The sequence below is a fragment of the Nematolebias whitei genome, chromosome 3 (assembly GCF_014905685.2).
Source record: "Nematolebias whitei isolate Nwh7 chromosome 3, NemWhi1, whole genome shotgun sequence".
In the NCBI taxonomy this organism is placed as follows: domain Eukaryota; kingdom Metazoa; phylum Chordata; class Actinopteri; order Cyprinodontiformes; family Rivulidae; genus Nematolebias; species Nematolebias whitei.
In genome coordinates, this window is record NC_056500.1 from 53,146,530 (window position 1) to 53,167,738 (window position 21,209).

A 21,209-nucleotide genomic window follows, 5' to 3' on the forward strand; every position below is an offset into this window, starting at 1 on the left:
AAATCTCAGGAAGTCCAACATTTTACTGACCACATCAACTCTGTGGATAAATACATCAAGTTCACACGAGAAGATGTAAAAAATGGCAAGTTCGCTTTCTTGGACTGTGAGGTCTCAGTCTCTGATAGAGGACGTTTGCAAACTGAGGTGTACCGCAAACCCACCCACAGACTAGTATTTGCAGTTTGACTCCCATCACCCTTTGGAGCACAAGTTAGGAGTCATCAGGACTCTGTACCACAGAGCAGACGCATTCATCTACATTGACTCCGCAAAGATGGCATTTTAACGAATGAACTGCATGTTGGCATGGTTAAAGGCCTCTTAGTCTCTAACTTAACTACACAACAAAATTCATTCTTGCTTGGGGTGTTCAGAAACAATACCAAAAACCAATTAAACGATGTCTCAACATCGACAAAAACAGTGACTAAGCAACCAGTAAAACAACGTTTCAACATTGACAAAAGCAGTGATTAAGCAACTAGAAAACGACGTTTCGGTGCGCCACTCACTCTGGATGTCAGATTTGCTCACGTTATCGCGTCTGGTAGCATTACCCTAACTGGCGTCACCCCCCTTCGGTCATGGGAGACCGTGAACATGGGTGAGGACGTCGCTCCATGAGCTAAAGTTAGGCTGTCCTTGAGTAGTTTTAACTGTTTGCGCAGCTGAAAGAGGACTTTAAGGTCTGGATTGGAATCCAGTTCACCTTTCGATGGAGTGTATTTGTCTGGGTCAGTCAGATACAGTATCATCGAGTTAATTGCAGGATCATCCAACTTCTGAAGTTGGATGATGTCTGGGTCAGTTGAAAATGACTTTTCATATTTTAAAAGAACTTGGCGAAGTTTGTCTCTTTCTTCATCCGATGTCAGAGTGTCGGCTTGGGCGACCACCTGTTCAATCTGTGATGAGACTGATAAGGGTTCTTGCTCCTTGGGGAGCTCCAACGAATCCTTTTCTGAGTCGTCGGACCTGTCTATGGGTAAGACACCATAGGTTTGAGGTCCTTGTTCGACGTCATTGTTTGAGGAAAGAGCTATGGCCTGTGATGGTTTCGTGAAACATACTGGCCCAGCTTCTTGACTCGGTACCAGGTTATCTGGGAGTCCTCCCAGAGTTGGAATGCCTAGTTCAAAATAATGAAAATCAGGTTCTGAGTGTTCAGCTTTCGATGACTCATCATCGTTTGTGTGTGAGTTTACCCCCCCTTCGTCCGATGAGGGGTTGTTGGAGGCAATAACAGCAATGTCTTGGTGTGTTTCACCGACATCTGTAATGTTGTCATTCGCGCCTTCAGATTTAGTAGCGATCAGATCACTACATGGCGTTCCAGGTTGGTTTCCCATTTCAGCGTGTATCAAAGTGTCTAAAAACCTTTGTAGTTTCTCTGTCTCTTCCGAGCTCAGAGGTGTAGGGCCTTGTTCCTGGGACTTTTGTGATTTTATCGCCTCGGTTCGTTTCGTCCGAGGTGGGGGAGGGTTAGGTACGTCTTTTGGGGGTTCCTCTTCGGACTGCCCCTGATAATATGGGTCCTCTTGGATCCCATATCTTTGCGTCCTACGCACATCCCATTTACGATAATCACGTTCATCCTCTGAAAGAGGAGCTTTTTTGTCCCAGCGTGCACCTTCATTACGTGGTTTGTTAGTTTGAAAATACTGCTTTTTCTCGCCTGTTTTAGGAGGAGGAGGCGATGCACGCCGTCCTTCCATTTCTAGGGAGTGGGGTTTAACCTTTATACCAGGAAACACTTCTATGGGCGTCTTAGCATGAGAACATGCCTCGAACACATTCACAGCACACTGTTGCATGTTTGGTGGAGGAGACCTGTTCAGGTCTGTTCCTACCACTTTAGGTGAGGGTGGAGGTTTTTCTAATTTTTATTTATTTATTCAACACCACAAACTGTATGTCACACAAACACTGATAAATAAACTGAACACACTATTAAAACACGTTAACTGAACTTTAATGGATTGAATAAAAGAACTGAGAGGAATTTTAAATGAATAGTTCATCAACATCTCTCTCTCTTCAACGTCCTCCTGCCCTGCATCTGGGCCGAGCCTAGTTCAGAACCGGTCCGCCTGGTGGGAGGACAGCTCCTTCTTCTTTCAGGAAAAAATAAAAACTCAGTTGGTGGTTTTGTAACCGAAGTAAACACAAGCTAACTTTATTAAGAACATTTGATTTACCTGCTGTAAATCAGTTACTGATTATCACGGAGTAAAGTCTGACATTGTCGACTCGGTTCTGGTCCACTCAGCGACCGGTGTGGAGCTGTTAGACGAAGCGGTCCCGCTTGGCGTCAAATCTGTCGACTCTTATCCAAAATCCAGCATTAACTTGTTGTTACGTTGTTGTTAGCTGGTTAGCACAGAGGAAAACAGCGTGCCGAGGCAGCACACATGCGCATTAGGTGAAGGTACAAAATTCACAGCGCCATCTAATGACCCGGCATGGTAACTACAGCAGATTCGGGAGGGTGGGGTGGGGGGAATCCTCCGGATGCATGTAAACCCAAAATCCGACCGTGTCAATGCAAATCTTTTCCTCTAATTAGCATATGAAAAAAACTACGTTTCCCCCCATCGTGTCCGTGTAAATAGGGCCTGAGACTGATTCTCAGCCAGTTTTCACACTTGATGGGAACAGAGGGTCTTCATCTGTGAATTAGATTAACAAAGACCTTAAGAAACCCCTACTGTTAAGGTGTTGAGGTGTGAATTGTCAATCTACATATGTGTGTGTGTCTTATCTCACTCAGCCCTATAACCTGTATCTCTCACTCTCTGCTCTTTGAATTGAGAAAGCTCCTCGGATGAGGAGCGAAACGTCTTCTGTTACAAATAAAGTCCAGTTGTTTTTGTAATGAACGCTTTTTGAATTCATCATGTCCTGGATGACTGAGAATCTTCACCAGCGTACTGTACTGCCTTCACCTTCTTCATTCTTTTCAGAGCTTTCTGGACTTCTCCCTCACTAATCTTTCCCACTTCCACTCCCACTATAGAACGCACCTGTCTCTAAGCCGCGCATACTAAATATAAGATAAATCATAATTTTGTACATAAATAATATAAAGACGCTCGACGTGTTCGGATGTGAGCTTAAAATGAGATTCCGGTGTTTAAACTGATTTATCGTACACAGAAAGATGTCACAAAAAAATTATTTTAAAACTTTTATTAAAACACGTACCAGATTTGACTGCTTTGCATCTCCAATGCCTGACCATGAACTTGTAGATGCGACAGCCAGGTCGATCACTTTTAACTTGAAAGCTGCATCATAAGAAATTCTCCATGTGTTTTCCATTGTCTCTGAACAAATGAACAAAGTCTGTGCATGAGGTGTAAAATATGGTATAATGGTATAAAGTTTATTCATTTTAAAAAGTACAAAACAATTCCATAACAATATAAAAAAAAACATATAGGAGTGTTGTGGTTCGAATACCACGTCGTGTTCAAAACGGCGGAGGCGTCGCCCTTCGTATAAAAGATTTATTTGACACAACATGGGTTACAGATATTCAGAGACAAACAATTACATTAATAAGATATATGCATATAAATGGAGCATTAAGAACGAACCGCCTCGTGTGCGCCTCCCGGAAAATGCTCGGTGGGCGTGCGTCATTTCCGGCCTTTTATCCCCGTTTGAGAAGGCTAGCTTCCTGATTGGTTCAGCTTCTGTCGCTATGGTTACGACTTAGCCCGCCCCCTCAAGGACGTTGACGTCTATATTTCAGATAAGTTTTGGTACACCGAAATCGGCTTTTGTTTAAAGTTTAACTTGCTATTATACTTTAGGGATATAAAATGATTCGTGTCTAAATTGTTTATACGTAATAATTAATAACTATTAATTATTACCTACCTCCTGGGTGTTAATTCAATATCTGTTGGAGGCCTGGTGATTGTTTTTAAGGCAGAATCATCTTAGTTTCTGTGTCTGCGTTTAAACTGTGAACACTGTTTGTTTATCGTGATTATACCTTAGTGATAACACTGATTTGAAATAGTTGTTTATTTCTAGTAATAATTATATTATCTAACTTATGTTCGTGTTTTTATTTGGATCATGGTTATACTCTTAATTTGATTTTACTTAGTCAACCTATATTGTCTAAATTAAAGAGCTGTGTTCTACTTTATTTATGTTACTCAGTCTGCTCTCTGGCCTGATTTGATTGCTTGTAATTTATCAAATGTGAACTTGTAAAATTATCTTTAGCTACTATGAGATTATATTTAAAGGTCAACTAGTTAGAATTAGCAAGCACACCCTTTATGTGACATGACATTTGAGTGCTTGATAGAAATTATAAAACTATAGAATATTAAATCCAACATTCCCTCTTTTGAACTCCCATATTCATGGGAGTTCACCCTCTTTATGGATTTATTTATCAATATGGACGTGACGCAAACTTACTGCACTCCCCAGGGGTCCTGGACCAGACCCCTGATCCAACACCTGTGAAAAGTACCACACACATAAACCTTTATAAAAATACAAAAAAACGGCAACACCCCTCCTAGAGAAAGATAATTAAGTTAAACTCTATTTTAAACCACCTTTAAAATACCTCGTGGTATTTTAGAATGATTAAATGCCCAATTGAATGGAGTAAAATATTTGAATATTTAAGTTAACTGAATATTTAAATTAATGAATATTTAAGTTAATAGTCAAGTTAAGTTTATAGTCAAGTTAAATGAATAGTTAAGTTGCCAATTGAATCCACGACCCTTCTCTGGTTGTTTTTCAGAATGACTGAAAGGTAAGACAAAACACTCATATTAAACAGGAAAAGCCAACACCCTCAATTTAAACATTTCTATCTAGCAGGTCTTCGGTTCTTGAGCTTGCGGTGGGAGCCCTTGTTCGTCCACAAGGGTCCTTTGGTGCTCGGCGGGATTCGGCCCGCGGAGTTATCTTCATGTAAAGTCCTCAGAACCTTTATCAGTCTGATTAAACATTCTAAATGACGTGTGTGTATTGGGACAAAACTAAAATCAGTTTGACGCGTCTTCTGTTCTTCACGGTCAGGGCTGGTAATCTTCCGTCCTTACCCGATCCACCCGACCGACTTCAGGCAGAGCGGAGACTCCTTCTCCGATGTTTGCTACTGCCTTTTTCCAACCAGAACAAAGGGGCAAAGAATGAGCTCCCACGAAGGTCCTGTCACCTCCTCCAGGTGTAGTGGGGAGCTGTCTTCAGATCATCCTCCATGTGGTCCAGCGATCGATTCCTTTCCTCTGCAGGGGTGCCCTAGTGGGGTCGTACAGGTGCCACTCTCCTTCTGGGGACCGATGACATGTGATGTTCTGTCCACCACCTGGTGGGGTCTTGTCCTGTCCCTCTTTTCAGCAGGACTCAGTCTGATGTGAGTTTGTCTCCTCGGTCAGAGTTCCTCCCTCCTGATGAGAAAAGCTGTGTGCTCTCATCCCATCCGTCACCCTTACAAGCCTTTGTCGTCAACCGGTCTACCTACAATAAAACATACACAGTACAACAACAATAACAATAATAACAATCCTCCACGCTGGCCCCCCTCCTCCTGGAGCCTGTGGAAGTAACTTCATTAAATCGCTTGCGCCAACAGCATCAATCAAAATACAATATAAACTTAAAAGTTTAACCAACTGACATACAACACTGTGAGAGAAAAAAGTATTTAATCTTCCATCCAGGTACCTGTCTGTGCTAGAGAAGGGAAGAAATAGCAAGGAAGAAAAAGAGAGAAAGAGAAAAAATAAAAGAGAAAGAGAACGAGGAAAAAATGGTTAAAATCCTTTGTTCATGAAACCTTTTATTAGCCCCATTAAACTATAAGTCCAGTCCAGTCCAGTCAAGTCAGTTGTGTTTAAAATTATCAAACCACCCCATTTCCCTTTAACCTTTGCTCAAATCCACCTCAGGCTAGGGGCGTCCCCCTTTCTGGAATCTGTACACATTACAACAAAGAGAAAAAGATACTTCTGTTAAACTGATATACATATATACAAGTGCAATGTCATTATGTAGGTTTCTGATTTATTCATTTCCCAATGTCAATGTGATTACCCTACCTGATATGATCTTTTAATCGCCTCAGAAGAAGTTATTTTTGTATAGTTTGTAATGATCTAAACATTGTATGAACTGTTCCCTGCTCAGAGCCGCCTACACACCTCCCCCCTTTTTGAAACGGCATTGTTTCAAATCCGAAGTATTACCGTCTGCACTCCACTAACACCCAGATTGAGCATTAGTTACAGAACTAAAAATACGGTGTAGTTTTAAACTTCCCACTACTGTTATTCACCCCAGGTTTTGCAAACAATTACCCAACTACAACCCAAGCTCTCCTACAAATTAGCAAAAAGTTAATTAAATAAATTTCATCTCTTGTATCCAACCAGACCCCCCACATGTGCTCCGTCAAGGCAAAGACAATCCTTCAGTGTTATTTTAGAAAACATTAGTGAACTTCATCCAAATCAGGTCTCAAGTTTCTCCTGAATGAGACTTCCTGACCTGTATAAACGGAAAGTTAAAATCAATATTTTGCTCAGGGGTGTGGAGCATTTGAGGTAATAAAACAATTTCCATCTCAGAGCAGTTGGAGCAGGCGAATCGTCTAGCACTCCCACATCAGTACGTCTGTCATGTTGTGTCACCTGTTATAAAATGAGTCTATGTGAGTGATTATTATCAAAGCCAGCTGCAGTTTTTGATCACGACCCCCAAAGTGCTTAGATGACCATCACAGACCAAATGTGGGGTTGACACATCCGTCAGGCTGCAGTTGATGTTAGTGACCTTGGACAGAGTGACCACCAGTTCTTCTTTCAGCCTTTCAGTCCCCAGATTCGTCTCCGTCTGTCTGGAGACCAGCTCAGCTTTGTGCAGCAGTTTATATCTCAGCATACAGCAAGACTTGACTGGATGTTCTCGCTGTGAACAAACTCCAGGACCCCCTCTGGACAATTAGTTCAGTTCGCTCTTGGACTGTTAGATCTTTGAAAAGTCACGTTACTTGGCTGAAAAGTTCTTTGTTGTTTTGTCAGTTGTGCTTGACTGACAACTTATTTGTACCGTCCCATTGGTCAGTTTCACAGACCCAACGTCAGCGCCCACCTAAACACATTTGTATCCGATCTGGCCCCCGGCACTCGAGAGTCCTGATCAAAACTCAGATGGATGCTGTATGCAGTTAAACGCTACCTTCTATGTTTTGTGGGCCTAATTAGACTCATCTTCCCACTCCAAAGTTCTGTCATCTCCAGCTGCAGAGAAGAAAAAATCAAATTATTAAAACCAGATTCAACCTTCATCTGTTATCCACATTAATCGTTAGTTAGCAAGTTTTACTCTGGAACCACAGCGTTTACCCCAACGGAGTCATTCTGGTGTCCTGGATTGTACAATAGATGTTTTAACCGCTCAATTACACAAGAGTGAAAGCTTTCATTAAACACTGCACAAGCCAATTCTTTACGCCTACTGCATAAAATATTCCCCTCCAAACAATGTCCTCCATCTTGTAGAGTATGTGTGTTGACACATCACCTGACAGTGAAGTCCATTCTCAGGGCCACATTATCAGTCCAGACCTTGTAAATTTAGGCAGCATGTTAATATGTAATCACTTATTGTTATATAACCAATCTGCAAATCATCTCTTCTCATAACTATGCTTTCCCACTGTATCACAAACAAAATACTTTTAATACAAATCAATTAAGACTAAGTATACCCTTCAAGACATCACAGAGTCCATTATCACTGCACAAAAACGTGTACCTGCCCTTCGTTCACAAAGTACAACTCCTTAAACTCACCATGTACACCTCTCTGTTGTCCTTTTGCACTCCCAGGACCTGTGTGAAGTCTCAAATAATAAAGTCAAAGTCATGGCGTTTACCCACTAGAATTGTTGTCGTCCCATAAATAACCTAGTCCCTGCAGCTCTTAGAAGGAAACAGCTCCTTTGGGCTTTGCCTTTACCTTTTTAAAGCTGATTAATTTAAACTAAGTTTTTCAATTTGAGTCCGGTAAGATTTTCTTTGACCAGAATAAAATTCTATATTTTACAAGTGTCAAGGATTTTGTCTATTACTTATTTTATTCTGTTGTTTTGCAGTTGAGTTTAAAACCTGAGTTTATTGTCAATTCCAAGAAGAAAGTTAATCTAATTTGTTCAGTACCACCAAGACCACTTCTACAATATTTCCCTTCCACTCGTTTGCTTTGACATCTCAACCCTCTACTGTCTAATCTGACTCCAAGATGATTCAACCTTCTCCAGCCGACTCACTCTGACTCCATCTCCTGGTTAATTGCAGCTCGTACACGTGATGTCCCCTCTTTCCTTGAGATTCAAACCATCCTCTGTTTCAGAGTTCACTGCCTCCTTCCTATCATACAGAAAATTGTTTCGTTTAACCTTGTGTCTGCTCCTATCTCCGTTTCTGTCTGGCCTCAGACGGCTATCAGCAAATATTTGAAAGATCTTCAGCTATCCCTGTTCCCATATCAGATACCATTTAGCTGTGACACGCCAACCAGCTATATTTTTAAATTAATCCAACTTGTACAGCCTAAATCATTAAAAATCAAGCTCTACCCCCTTAATTTTGGTACATAAAGCTTATTTCCGCTTGTTTTAGCTAGTGGCCCCCTGATCTCAAACTAATTACCTCCTTTTCATTTTGATACTCCCTATAAGTCGTGCAATTTGCCTCCGATATGATCCTATAGATTTTTCCACAGGCTTCACCTGTACCACATTCACGAGTTCCACACCTGATAACAACATTCACACACCCAGGCATTCAAATATGTTATTGTCATTCACTCCTGGCCGCAGCCGTACAAAAACAAACACAAGTCTGGTACGGAACAACCCAGCGGCCAGACCTGTCCTTGCCTCACAGCAGCGCCCCCTTCCGGTCAGGATACGGAAGCACCAATCACACAAGACACCTCTGACGCAGAAACGAAGACAAAACAAAACACGCGTAAACCTTCACCTCCTCGTGCGGTTGGAACAAAGAAACACTCCCTTCCCCCACACGAGTGCTTTACCACACACACACGGCTCCAAGCAGACTTTCTCCGACACACAGAAAAAGAGAAAAGTAACCCTGAGCTTCCACCCACACACAGCTCACTCCGCCCTCTCTTCTTTTTTTTTTTTTTTGTTACGTCTCTCCCAACGTGTCCCGGCCTAGCGTTCACACGACATACAAAACACGGCGCAAACAAAGTTATTACAACGTCCTAAAACTAATGCGATCCCTGATCACATGAAATTTGGTAAACACTATGCTATTTCACTCATTTTCCCTCAAAGCTAAACTAATAATGGGGTCCAATTTAGGCGGCAGTCAACACTGGCCAGAGGAGTCCCGACCCTCAGCCCCCCAAGATGTTTGTGAGACACTTAGGACCTTAATCTCGTCAGATCAAAGTTTTGGTGGCCAATCCCGCTGAATTTTGAGAGAAAACATTGTCACCCACGTGACTTCCGGCAGGCCTTCCGCCGTCCACCGGCACAAGTCCACAAAACTTGTGAAAACTACCTAAAAACGTCTAAGTAAGCGTTCGGCGCTAAAACCGTCTGAATATCGTAACCCACCTCGTCAGAATTAACACGAATCACCGAGAGTTATCTTAAATAAAACCATCTTTATTTTCCGGAGATGGCCGCATGCACACGAACAGAGGAAGTTGAATTTAGTTTTAATTTAGTTTACAGCCGAAAAGCCAGAAACTCCGGACCTTAAGGTCCAAACAGTTAACCAGCTTACCTGAAAGTAATGGGCCCAGTTCCTCTCTCTGTGTGCACCGCAAGCCACCTCGATCCAATTCAGTGTAGGCCGCGTCACCTCGCCGCACGTCGGGTGTCACCATTTGTTGTGGTTCGAATACCACGTCGTGTTCAAAACAGCGGAGGCGTCGCCCTTCGTATAAAAGATTTATTTGACACAACATGGGTTACAGATATTCAGAGACAAACAATTACATTAATAAGATATATGCATATAAATGGAGCATTAAGAACGAACCGCCTCGTGTGCGCCTCCCGGAAAATGCTCGGTGGGCGTGCGTCATTTCCGGCCTTTTATCCCCGTTTGAGAAGGATAGCTTCCTGATTGGTTCAGCTTCTGTCGCTATGGTTACGACTTAGCCCGCCCCCTTCCAGGACGTTGACGTCTATATTTCAGATAAGTTTTGGTACACCGAAATCGGCTTTTGTTTAAAGTTTAACTTGCTATTATACTTTAGGGATATAAAATGATTTGTGTCTAAATTGTTTATACGTAATAATTAATAACTATTAATTATTACCTACCTCCTGGGTGTTAATTCAATATCTGTTGGAGGCCTGGTGATTGTTTTTAAGGCAGAATCATCTTAGTTTCTGTGTCTGCGTTTAAACTGTGAACTGTTTGTTTATCGTGATTATACCTTAGTGATAACACTGATTTGGAATAGTTGTTTATTTCTAGTAATAATTATATTATCTAACTTATGTTCGTGTTTTTATTTGGATCATGGTTATACTCTTAATTTGATTTTACTTAGTCAACCTATATTGTCTAAATTAAAGAGCTGTGTTCTACTTTATTTATGTTACTCAGTCTGCTCTCTGGCCTGATTTGATTGCTTGTAATTTATCAAATGTGAACTTGTAAAATTATCTTTAGCTACTATGAGATTATATTTAAAGGTCAACTAGTTAGAATTAGCAAGCACACCCTTTATGTGACATGACATTTGAGTGCTTGATAGAAATTATAAAACTATAGAATATTAAATCCAACAGGAGATTTAAAATGAAAGGCAGCAGAAAGATGAAAAAATCTTATTATATCTGCCCCTTTTTTCAAACAGTTATTTCAATCATAATAATTTTCAAGTAACAGAACAAAATGAATAACTTTGTAATTTTTCTAATTCTAATACAAAAACACACACTAAGCTACTTCATATATACTTTATTTACAATTCAGTTTTGATCTTTTTCTTAAATGTACACATTGACTTGGCATTTTTCACATCACTCTCTAGACCATTCCACAATCCAACTCCTTGGATTGAGGTAGACCTTCCCTTCAGACTAGTTCTGAATTTTGGTTTGACAAATATCTCTATCCCCTTAAGATTATAACAACTTTGTCTTTTAACAAAATTTCTTTGGATATTTAATGGTAATGTGTTATTTTGAGCCCTATACATAACTGATAAAATACTGTAATCTACCAAATCATGGAACTTTAATAACTTCAGTTGATAAAATAATGTGCTTGATGGGTGACTGTAATGCTTTCTGGTGATAATTCTTACAGCTCTTTTCTGTCAAATAAAAATAGGTTTTGTAAATGTTTTACACGCTTTCCCCCAAACATCAATGCAATAGATTAAATGTGGAACAATGATTGTGTTATACAACATGTACAGAGCTTTATCATTTAATAATTCCCTGACTTTGTATAGTACTGCAATAGATTTAGATATTTTTGTTCTTACAGAATTTATGTGGTTTTTCCATGTTAGCTGTTCATCAATGATTACACCCAAAAATTTCATCTCATTAACTCTACAAATCTCAACACCCTCAATTTTAAATGGATCATCAACAGTTCTCTTTTTGTTACTAAATATCAAAATACAGTAACTAATCTGAAGAATTCAGTGCAAGTGCATTACATTTACAGTAGCTAGTAATCAGAAGTTTCATTGGTCCACTTTGACCTGCCCATTAATTTTCATGATCAGATTTTTTTTTTTAACTTTTGCTTACTGTAAACAGGGTTGCCTCATTAATGCACATATGTCTTGGGGGATGGGTCAATGACAGTACCTCATTGGTCATAAAGGGTAGACTTCTGGTCACATGATGATGGAGTGGGTGATGTTATGGGTAGGAAATTTGAAACCCTGAGTGAGAGGCTTGGTACATCTGATTACCTGAGGCATTCACTCTGTGTGACAAAAGCCCACCCTGAAGAGGTTCAGGTGCTGGGCAGTTATATGAGCACCCAGCTCTATCAAAGGAAAATGTTACTCAGTGGCAGGAAGGTGCCGAGAGATGGCAGGAGGCCCATCAAAATAAAATATAAAGATATGAATTTTTAAAATTATGAAAAAATACATAAATTAGCCTCTCCTACATATAAACCGCAGGGTACGAAGTGTGAGGAAAAAAGTAGTGGCTTATACACCAGAAATTACCATACTCTTCTTTCTCTTTCATTCTCTTAGTTCATTAGCTCCTTAAAGTACATCTTCCATCTTCCCGTCACACTCTCTTCACTTGTTAAAATGTTTCCAATTACCATTCCTATCCTTAATAAGCCTAACCTGCTGCACATCCTTTTCATCCTGATCCCTCTGTCTTGCCAATCGGTACAAGTCCTTCTCACCCTCTTTAGTGTCCAGTCTCCCATACAACTCATCATACGCCTTCTGCTTTGCTCTTTGCCACTTCCCTCTTTGCTCTACATCCCATCTCCTTATATTCCTGTCTCCGATCTTCAGTCCTCTCACTGTCATATTTCTTCTTGGCTAACCTCTTTCTTTGAACAGCTTCCTGCACTTCACTATTCCACCACCAGGCTTCCTTATTATCCAGTCTCTGTCCAGATGACACACCAAGTACCTTCCTACCTGTCTCTAACTTCTGTTGTCACTGGTACCCATGTCCACCAGTCACTGTGCGAGAAGCAGGGGACACCCTGGACAGGTCTCCAGTCCATCACGGGGACACCTAGAGACAAATGAAACAAACAACCATTCACTCTCTCAAACTTAGGGACAACTACCCATCAGTCCAACATGCATGTTTTTGGTCTGTGGGAGGACACCTGAATACAGTAGTCCCTCGTTTATTGCGGGAGTTACATTCCAGGTCCGGTTCCTATCAATTCCCGATTCCGATTCTTTTTAGAGACGGGGTTAAAAAAGACATGTCAATTCAATTCAGTTTATTTATACTGTACAGTGCCAAGTCACAACAGAAGTCGTCTCAGGGCACTGAACAGAAACATCCATCCATCCATCCATCCATTATCTTTACCCGTTTGTTCCATTTTTGGGTCACGGGGGTCGCTGTTGCCCATGTCCAGCAATCACTGTGCGAGGGGCGGGGGACACCCTGGACGGGTCGCAAGTCCATCACAGGGCCACCTAGAGACAAACAACCATTCACTCTCACTCACACCTAGGGACAATTTAGAGTTACCAATCAGCCTAACATGCATGTTTTTGGTCTGTGGGAGGAAACTGGAGTACCCGGAGAAAACCCACGCATGCACGGAGAGAACATGCAAACTCCACCCAGAAAGGCCCCTGGACCGGGGTTTGAACCAAGGACCTGCTCGCTGAGAGGCAGCAGCTCTACCAGTTGTGCCACCGTGCTGCCCTGAACAGAAACAATCATATATAAAAATAAAAAGTGAACACTATTTATCTGAGGAGCAGACTGCTTTGAATATAACTCCATCATGTTATAAATGAGCTACAGTAGCTAGCCAGAGTTCTTTCTGGATTAAATAATTTGAACTTCTATTTGAATTTTAATTCTATGAACTTTTTACTTTTTGTTAAATTTGCTATGAATTTCTCACAGAGCTATTTTAAACCATTATTAATTATCAAACTTATGAACTTTAATATAAATGTTATGATCTTTCTTTTCACAGGGTACACTTTCACAAGAGAGCTTTATGTTTGAAAACTTCATGGAAACACATTTCCACATGTCCAGTGTGTGATGCTGCAGCCATGTTACTGAGCGCCCACTGATGGGCTAACCTGCTGCAGAATATCAAACTAAATTATTATTATTATTATAAAAAAGAGTAACTTGTAAAATCCAGTCCAGATTAGCAGCAGGTACAGTATAAAATCAGAAACAGTTCTTGTTGAGGTAAATGATCATCTCTGCTTCTCAGACAGTATGGTGAGTGTTCTGGACAGACAGTGTCTCCTGCAGTGGAGAACACGTTTGCGGGTGTGGAAGAAACTTTAACACATAAATATGAGAATGTAAGATCTGACAGCAAAGGATAAGTCTTGTGTTGGTTCCACCACCAGCAGCAGGTCCTCAGACAGAACGGCTGGTGAAATTTACTGGTACATCTGCAGCCTCTCTCCACTTGTTTCTTCATGGACATGGACCTGTGACATCACGTTATGTGCATCGTCCTCAGCAAAAAGCTCCTCCACTGGAGACTTTCTGGACAGATTGCAGGGAGGTGGTTCCTAAACAAACAACAGGTTCATCAGTATTATCAGTAAAAAGGGATTATTAAATGCATGATCATTATTAAGATTGAGAATCTGTATAATTTCAGCTCTCATACTCTTACACTCTCCTCCTCATCCTCCACTCCCTCATTCTCAGACCTTTCCTCAGACTGCATGGGGACCCCATCATCTCCACAGTCTTCCTCTGTTGACCACAGAGAACATTACTAGTATTTGGATTTCAGATTTTAATAGCAGAAAAGGACAGTTGTGTGTCACAATCCTCAGTGTTGGAACCCAATTGCAGAGAGGCGAGCGAGGCAGGAGTTTAAAAATAAAAATAATTTATTTTTTTAATAACAAAACAAAAGGCTGTCGGTGCAGCAAAACTTACTTGGGCAGACAGGATCAGAAACAAGGCAGAGCAGATAATCAGGTGGACAAGAAACAGACAAGACAGAAGAGGACTGAGATGTCTGTAAACACAGAACAATGACCGGACCAAGGAGTGAAGGAGAGAAAGGCTTTTTATAAGGCAGAGGGAGAGTGAGTAATGAGAGCACCTGGGCAGGTGGCTGATGAGGGACAGGTGTGAATGATAAAGACTGAGGAGTGGAGAGGCAGACTGAGGAGTGAGTGGAAAACAGGACCAGATACACAAAAACAGAAAACACACAAAGAGCAGAGGCTTAGGCAGATGGGGGGGCAGCGGGGGCCGCTGACCGTGACAGGAGTGGAGAGGCAGACTGAGGAGTGAATGATAAAAACTGAGGAGTGGAGAGGCAGACTGAGGAGTGAGTGGAAAACAGGACCAGATACACAGAAACAGAAACCACACAAAGAGCAAAGGCTTAGGACACAGAAACAGAAACCACACAAAGAGCAGAGGCTTAGGCAGATGGGGGGGCAGCGGGGGCCGCTGACCGTGACAGTTGTGCATAATATTTCACCTGCTCAATCATCTTTCTCTGGATCTGCTCCCAGACACGTCATTCGTATTCTGTTTCAAGCACAGAGCAGCTCTTCTCCACCTTATAACAAGATTAACTTATTTGACAAGTGGTCCATGGTAGATGGTGTGTACTTGGGTTGAAGGTTTTCACCATGTCCCTGTAAACATATAAACAAACATGTAATGTCACTGTTACTGTAACGTTAGCTTAGGATGGACTATTAATTAGCTTAGCTCTATTGCTATTACCTAACTAACCTAAATGTTGGTGACTCCACATCTGAAAAGGGATGAAACCTTTTCACAATATAGGCTGTAACCATTCTGTGGCGCTCTTCAGTCAGTTGCACCAACGTATTTCCTTTGGAGAACTCCTTGGTGAACGGAGGAGCACATCGTGGAGCCTGGCTAACATTATTAGCCATTTCGGGTCGTTTGTCTAAGAAAAAAATACGAGCTAACGTTAGCATGGAGTTTGCATTTGAGTTGGCCTACCACTTTAAGTTGAGTATAACTTGTTAGCTGCCCTAATGTTGGTATGAGACGTAGTTTATAGTTTTATTTACCTGATGGAGCCGGAGAAGGAGGCAGCGAAAACACTCCGGCGGAGCGCTTCAAAGACGGGCCACTCTGTTACTTCTGAGGGCCGGACCTGGACCAGAGGAGGCAGAGAAAAGAGTCTGGTGGAGCTCGTCAAAGACAGGCCACTATTTTACTTATACACCCTGCTTTGCATGATATAAAATATTGCAAGTGCTGCACTGAGATAACTGGTCATCTTATTAAAGTTAAGTCACACTTTCGACTGCAGCTGCTCACTCTCCATGTATGGGAACACTTCCGGTGGATTCTTCTTCGTTGGTGTCGGTGGGCGGCTTCTACTTCCGGTTGGCGGACTAGGCATCGAAAATAGGAATCGAAAATAAAAATTTTGAACAATTTCGGGAAAACTGGACAGTTAGTCCCGGTTCTGAATGATTCTCGATCCTCGATGCCCAACCCTACTCTTGCATTGTTCTAAACTCTTAACCCTATGTTATTTTAACAACATACGTACAGTACTGTATATGTAGATACTACATTTTACTTACCAGGCTCAACAGAACAGCAGCTTTCGGTTCTGGTCCAACTCTGTTCCGTTTCTGCAGACCTACCCTGCAGTGACAAAGCCCACAATCAGTGTTCTAAACTCTTAAACCTACTAATTTTAACAACTTATGTTGTATTGCACAGCAGCTACAGCAAAATTTTATTTGAGTAATCACCAGCTCTGTTCCGGTCAGGCTCGGTTCTGTTCGGCTACTCTGCAGCATGACGAAGCCCACCACCCTGTCCAGGTTGATGTGCGCGTGCTGCCGCTCCAGGAAGGACACTCTACACGCAAGGCTGCCCAGGATTTAATCCACCGCCTCTGGCCTGGTCTAGTCCAGCACTGCGCGACCAGAACCAGGCAGAATCCCACCACTGTCTGTCCCCTGCAGTCCCCAGTATCTGGGTCACACTGAGTCCGGATCCAGTACAGCCCGGGTACTCACCAGTGAAGATACTATTACAACTTGAAGGATGAGTTCAGCTTCAGGATTATTTGTGACTTTCTTGCCAGTCCTGTGAGGTTATCCTTACTGAACTTCTGACTTTGCGTTGCCAAACTTTCCCTCCATTTGCAGAAACCAGCAGCTGGAAGCAGTGTTGACTTCTGAGAAGTGAACTGATGGCTTCTGGGTAATGTAGGTCTTTAGCCTGACAAAACAGTGTAGGCTTGATGAAAGAAAACTACAAAATGGCTGCACTTTTTTCTTCTTCTTTTTGTCATTTACAATCTTACAGAACTGTACAGTACTTTGAAAAACCGTGAAAGAGCAAGTCTGCAGAAGTCGATCCGCCAAGTAGTGAGGACTGTACCCGGAGAAAACTCATGCTTGCACAGACAGAACATGCAAACTCCACCCAGAAAGGTCCCCAGCTGGGATTTGATCCGGCGACCTTCTTGCTGAGAGGCAACAGCTCTGTCAACTGAGCCACCGTGTTGCCTTGCACACAGTTCATAAATATAAAATATTCAATAAACAGTTCCATCTTAAATGGCCATGGTGAAATGAAGTTATACCAACTAACAGTTTTTTTTTCTTAAATGTTAAAGTCTCCATATGCCTTATGTATGATAGTTTGTCTCTTAATACATTTTTTCCCTCTCTAATGTCAAACCTGTTCTCAAGGCCTCAGTGTGTGTGAGCCAGAGTGTGCGGATGTGTGCATGTGCACCTCTGTATAAACAGAACTGAGCATTCCTGTATGTGAGTAGTTCATGACTTAGCAGTTGTGTCTGGCGGTGCTGGTGAGAGAAGTCCATTGTGCACACAGTAACCCGGCGCTTGCTTGTGTTTGCAGCTCTCCAGACTGAAGCAGGAGCTGGCCCAGGTGAAGCAGGAGCTGCAGTATAAGGAAATGGGAGTGGAGACCCTGCAGGAGTGAGTGTTCCTATGCCCCTGTGTCCCACATCTACCCTCCTACACTCGGCCCTCCTGCTCTCCACCCACTGGCTTCTTCCCTCTTTTATTCCTTCTGTTTGGTTATGTCCACAACCTAAACTGTCTTTCTGTGTTTCTTCCACTGTCCTCCACACGACCTTCCTGAGTTCAAATTGTTTCAGGGTTTCTCATTTAGAATAAACCCATCACTTTAATCAACTTTTCAAACTGACTGACTAAAATGTTTTGTGATTTCTCAAACTCTTGTGTACCTTTTCTTTAGTGTGTGCTCCAGACACCTTTATTTACTGGAAAAACTTTTGAGCCATTCCAAGTTTTATGTTGGAAATAGAAGCTCCACCTCTCTTAGGAAGGAGAGAGAGGGAGAGAGCATTTGAGAAAAGGCAAATGGAGGGAGTTTTTTGATGGAAAAGGGGACTCCACCTCAGGAAGAGGATGCACCAGTGGAGTGCAGGGAGCCAAGTCTCAGCCCGGAGAGGAAGTTGTTCCATTGGGGGGGGGGGGGGGGGGGCGTGGGCTCCAAAACAATTTAAAAAACACAGAGATATCTGGCAGCAAATTCCTCTGCACTTCCTGAGTCCTGGCAAAGAGAGTCTCTTATCTCTTAGATAATACACAACTCAAGTGATTCCCAGAATAGCTAAGAGAATACAGAGCTTGCAGAAAACACGGACCCCCTCTGGGTGGGAATACGTGCTTGTATGCATGTTTGTGCTTTTGTTTGCTTCTGCGTGCACGTCCTATTGTGTTCTTGTTTTTTTTGTCTGAACTGCTTTTTCTCAGCAGACTTGAAGCCAGGAGCAAAGATCAGAGAGAAGACCAAAAAAAAAACAGCCTTAAGGCTCTTCTCTCCAATCTTTACTGTAATCAGCAATAAAATTCTTGACTTCAGAAAAACTGATAAACAAGTTCTGGTGTACAAAATGCCCCTCCTCTAATTATTAATCCAAACCTTTCATCCGTCCATTACCTTCCGCTTGTTCTGAAGTCAGGTCTCGGGGGCAGCAGCTTGAGCAGGGAGGTCCAGACATCTCTTTCCACAGACACCTCTTCCAGCTCCTCTGGGAGGACTCAAAGGTGTTCCTAGGCCAACCGAGAGATGTAGTCTCTCCAGCATGTCCTGGGTCTTTTCCAGGTTCTCCTCCCAGTCAGACATTCTTTTATTCATTCAACCTTTATTTAGACAGGTTAATCCCATTGAGCCTCGGGGACTCATTTACAAAAGAGACCTGATTTCTTAACAAAGAGTGATGACAACAATGGACAGTCATAAAAGACGCATATAAATTTAAGTTTCTCTCTCTCTTTTTTTTTTTTTTTTTTACAAATCAAAACAAAATAGCAACCAAAAGAACAATCAAGAGGAATAGTAGCAAAAAAAATGCTGGATTATAAGGATATTTAGAAAACTAAAAACTAAAAATAAGAACATGTCTGCACTGGTTTTTGCCAGGAACTTAACAGAGTTTAAGTCACTTAGAGAGGTCAAAGGTCGAGAGCTTCAGATCTTTTTACAAGATATTTCAGGAAACAGGAGCGGAGTAGGAGAAGGCCCTTTTGTCTAGTTCAGTCCTCACTGAGGGAACACTGCAGGTAATGATGTCCTGAGAGCGCACGCTGTAGCTGCACTCACACAGAGACATGTAGGAGGAGATGTATGAAGACAACAGACCAAGAAGTGATTTAAAGATGAAAATGTACCAGAGGGAGAGTCTGCTTGAAGTTAATGGTGACCAGTTAACCAGTGAATACTGGGTGCAGTGGTGGGTACTGTAGTTACAGCCAGTTATGAATCTTAGTGCACCATGATAGACAGCATCCAACATCTGCAGGTGCTTGTAGGAGCGTTCATGTAAATAATGTCACCATAGTCAGTGGAGGGAAGGAAAGTCACAGTTACAAGGGGTTTCCTAGCATTCAGAGGACATGCCTGAAGCACCTCCCTAGCATGGCGTCCAGGGAGCATCCTTACCAGATGCCCGAACCACCTCAACCGACTCCTCTTGATGTGGAGGAGCAGCAGTTCTACTCAGAGTCTCTCCTGAGAAGTGAACTTCCAGCTACCCTGCAGAGGAAACATTTCAACCTCCTGTAGCCACGATCTCATTCTTTCAGTCACTACCCAGAGCTTATGACCATAGGTGAGGGTATGAATGTAGACCTACCAGTAAACAGAGAGCTTTGCCTTACAGCTCATCTCCCTCTTCACTGCAACAGACCAACACAGAGTCCACAATACTGCTCAACCAATCCGTCTGTTAATCTCACGCTCCATTCTTCTCTCACTCGTGAACAAAACCCCGAGATACTTGAACTCCTCCACTTGAGGCAGAACCTCACCCTCAACCTGAAGAGAGCAATCCACCCTTTTCTGGTTGAGGACCATGGCCTCAGATTTGGAGGTGCTGATTCTCATCCCAGCTGCTTCACACTCTGCTGCAAACTGCTCCAGTGAGAGCTGAAGATCACGGCACGATGACGCCAACAGGACCACATCATCTGCAAAGAGCAGAGATGGAATTCCTGAGGCCAAAGAACCGGACTCCCTCCACCCCCTGGCTGCACTGAGAAATTCTGTTCATAAAAAATATGAACAGAATCGGTGACAACGGGCAGACCTGGAGGAGTCCAACTCCCACCCTGAAAGTGGGGTACTGCAAACTTTGCATCTGGTTGAGTGGTTAAGCTGTACACCATCATCTACTCTTATTTGCACATTTAGAGATGTTATGCATGTTTTCACCATTTGTGTAGCAATAAGTGTCACCACTTTACAGCACACAGGATGGAGGCCAGGCAGACACAAAGTAGTAGGTAGTGCCCTTTTCCGTATTTTTTTCTTAAGCATGTAAACTTTTAAAACTCCCAGACCAGAGCAGTAGGGAGGTGTAGTGGACACAAAGCAGGGCTTGTTTTTGGAGAAGGAGGCAGGCTGGAGTGGATGAACAGTACCTGCTGTTGTAGAAGAGTGAAGGAAGCAGACTGCTTTGAGCAGAGGCTCTGTCCCCGACTCACTGATTGAGGGGGCACCACACCTCTCAGTCTCCATCATAGTCTGCACTCACAATCACACACACTCGTACTCTGAAAAATCACACAAAGTTTAGTGTCCTGATGCATGCTCAATAATCCAGATAGAAAAATCTAACAAAGTTGTCAGGTCCTCTGGACGGATAAAAAAAAAAAAAAAATTTTAAAAACTTGTTGAAACGTTTAGTCTTTAATCGAAAAGACTTCCTCAGTCTGAGGTGCTGTTCTCAGCTCAGTCTCTTAAATAGTACCTTCTCAGAGTGGATCAACCAGTTTGCTGCTGACAACCAAAACCAGCTGATCACATGCTCAAGAAGGACCATCAGCCTAACAATGGATCATTAGCACACTGATGGCTGTTTACTGTTCACAGAGGGCTGAGTGATACTAGCAATCACAGCATTGTAAGAGGGGGACAGTTGAACCCGGAGGCCTCCACCCCTGTTTAACGATGGACGATTTCTTTTCACAAAGATGGCCTC

The 21,209-nt window shown here is 42.4% G+C and overlaps 1 protein-coding gene across 1 annotated transcript in view; it reads left to right on the top strand.

Moving 5' to 3' along the window:
* The first annotated feature begins 16,519 nt into the window (after window positions 1-16,519).
* The window catches only part of wwc3 (WWC family member 3), an 84,002-nt gene continuing 79,312 nt past the window's right edge, over window positions 16,520-21,209 (top strand). Inside the window, exons 1-2 of the mRNA XM_037674370.1 lie at window positions 16,520-16,588; window positions 17,597-17,676. Of these exons, the coding sequence (XP_037530298.1) occupies window positions 16,520-16,588; window positions 17,597-17,676 (149 nt within the window). The remainder of the gene's footprint in view (window positions 16,589-17,596; window positions 17,677-21,209) is intronic.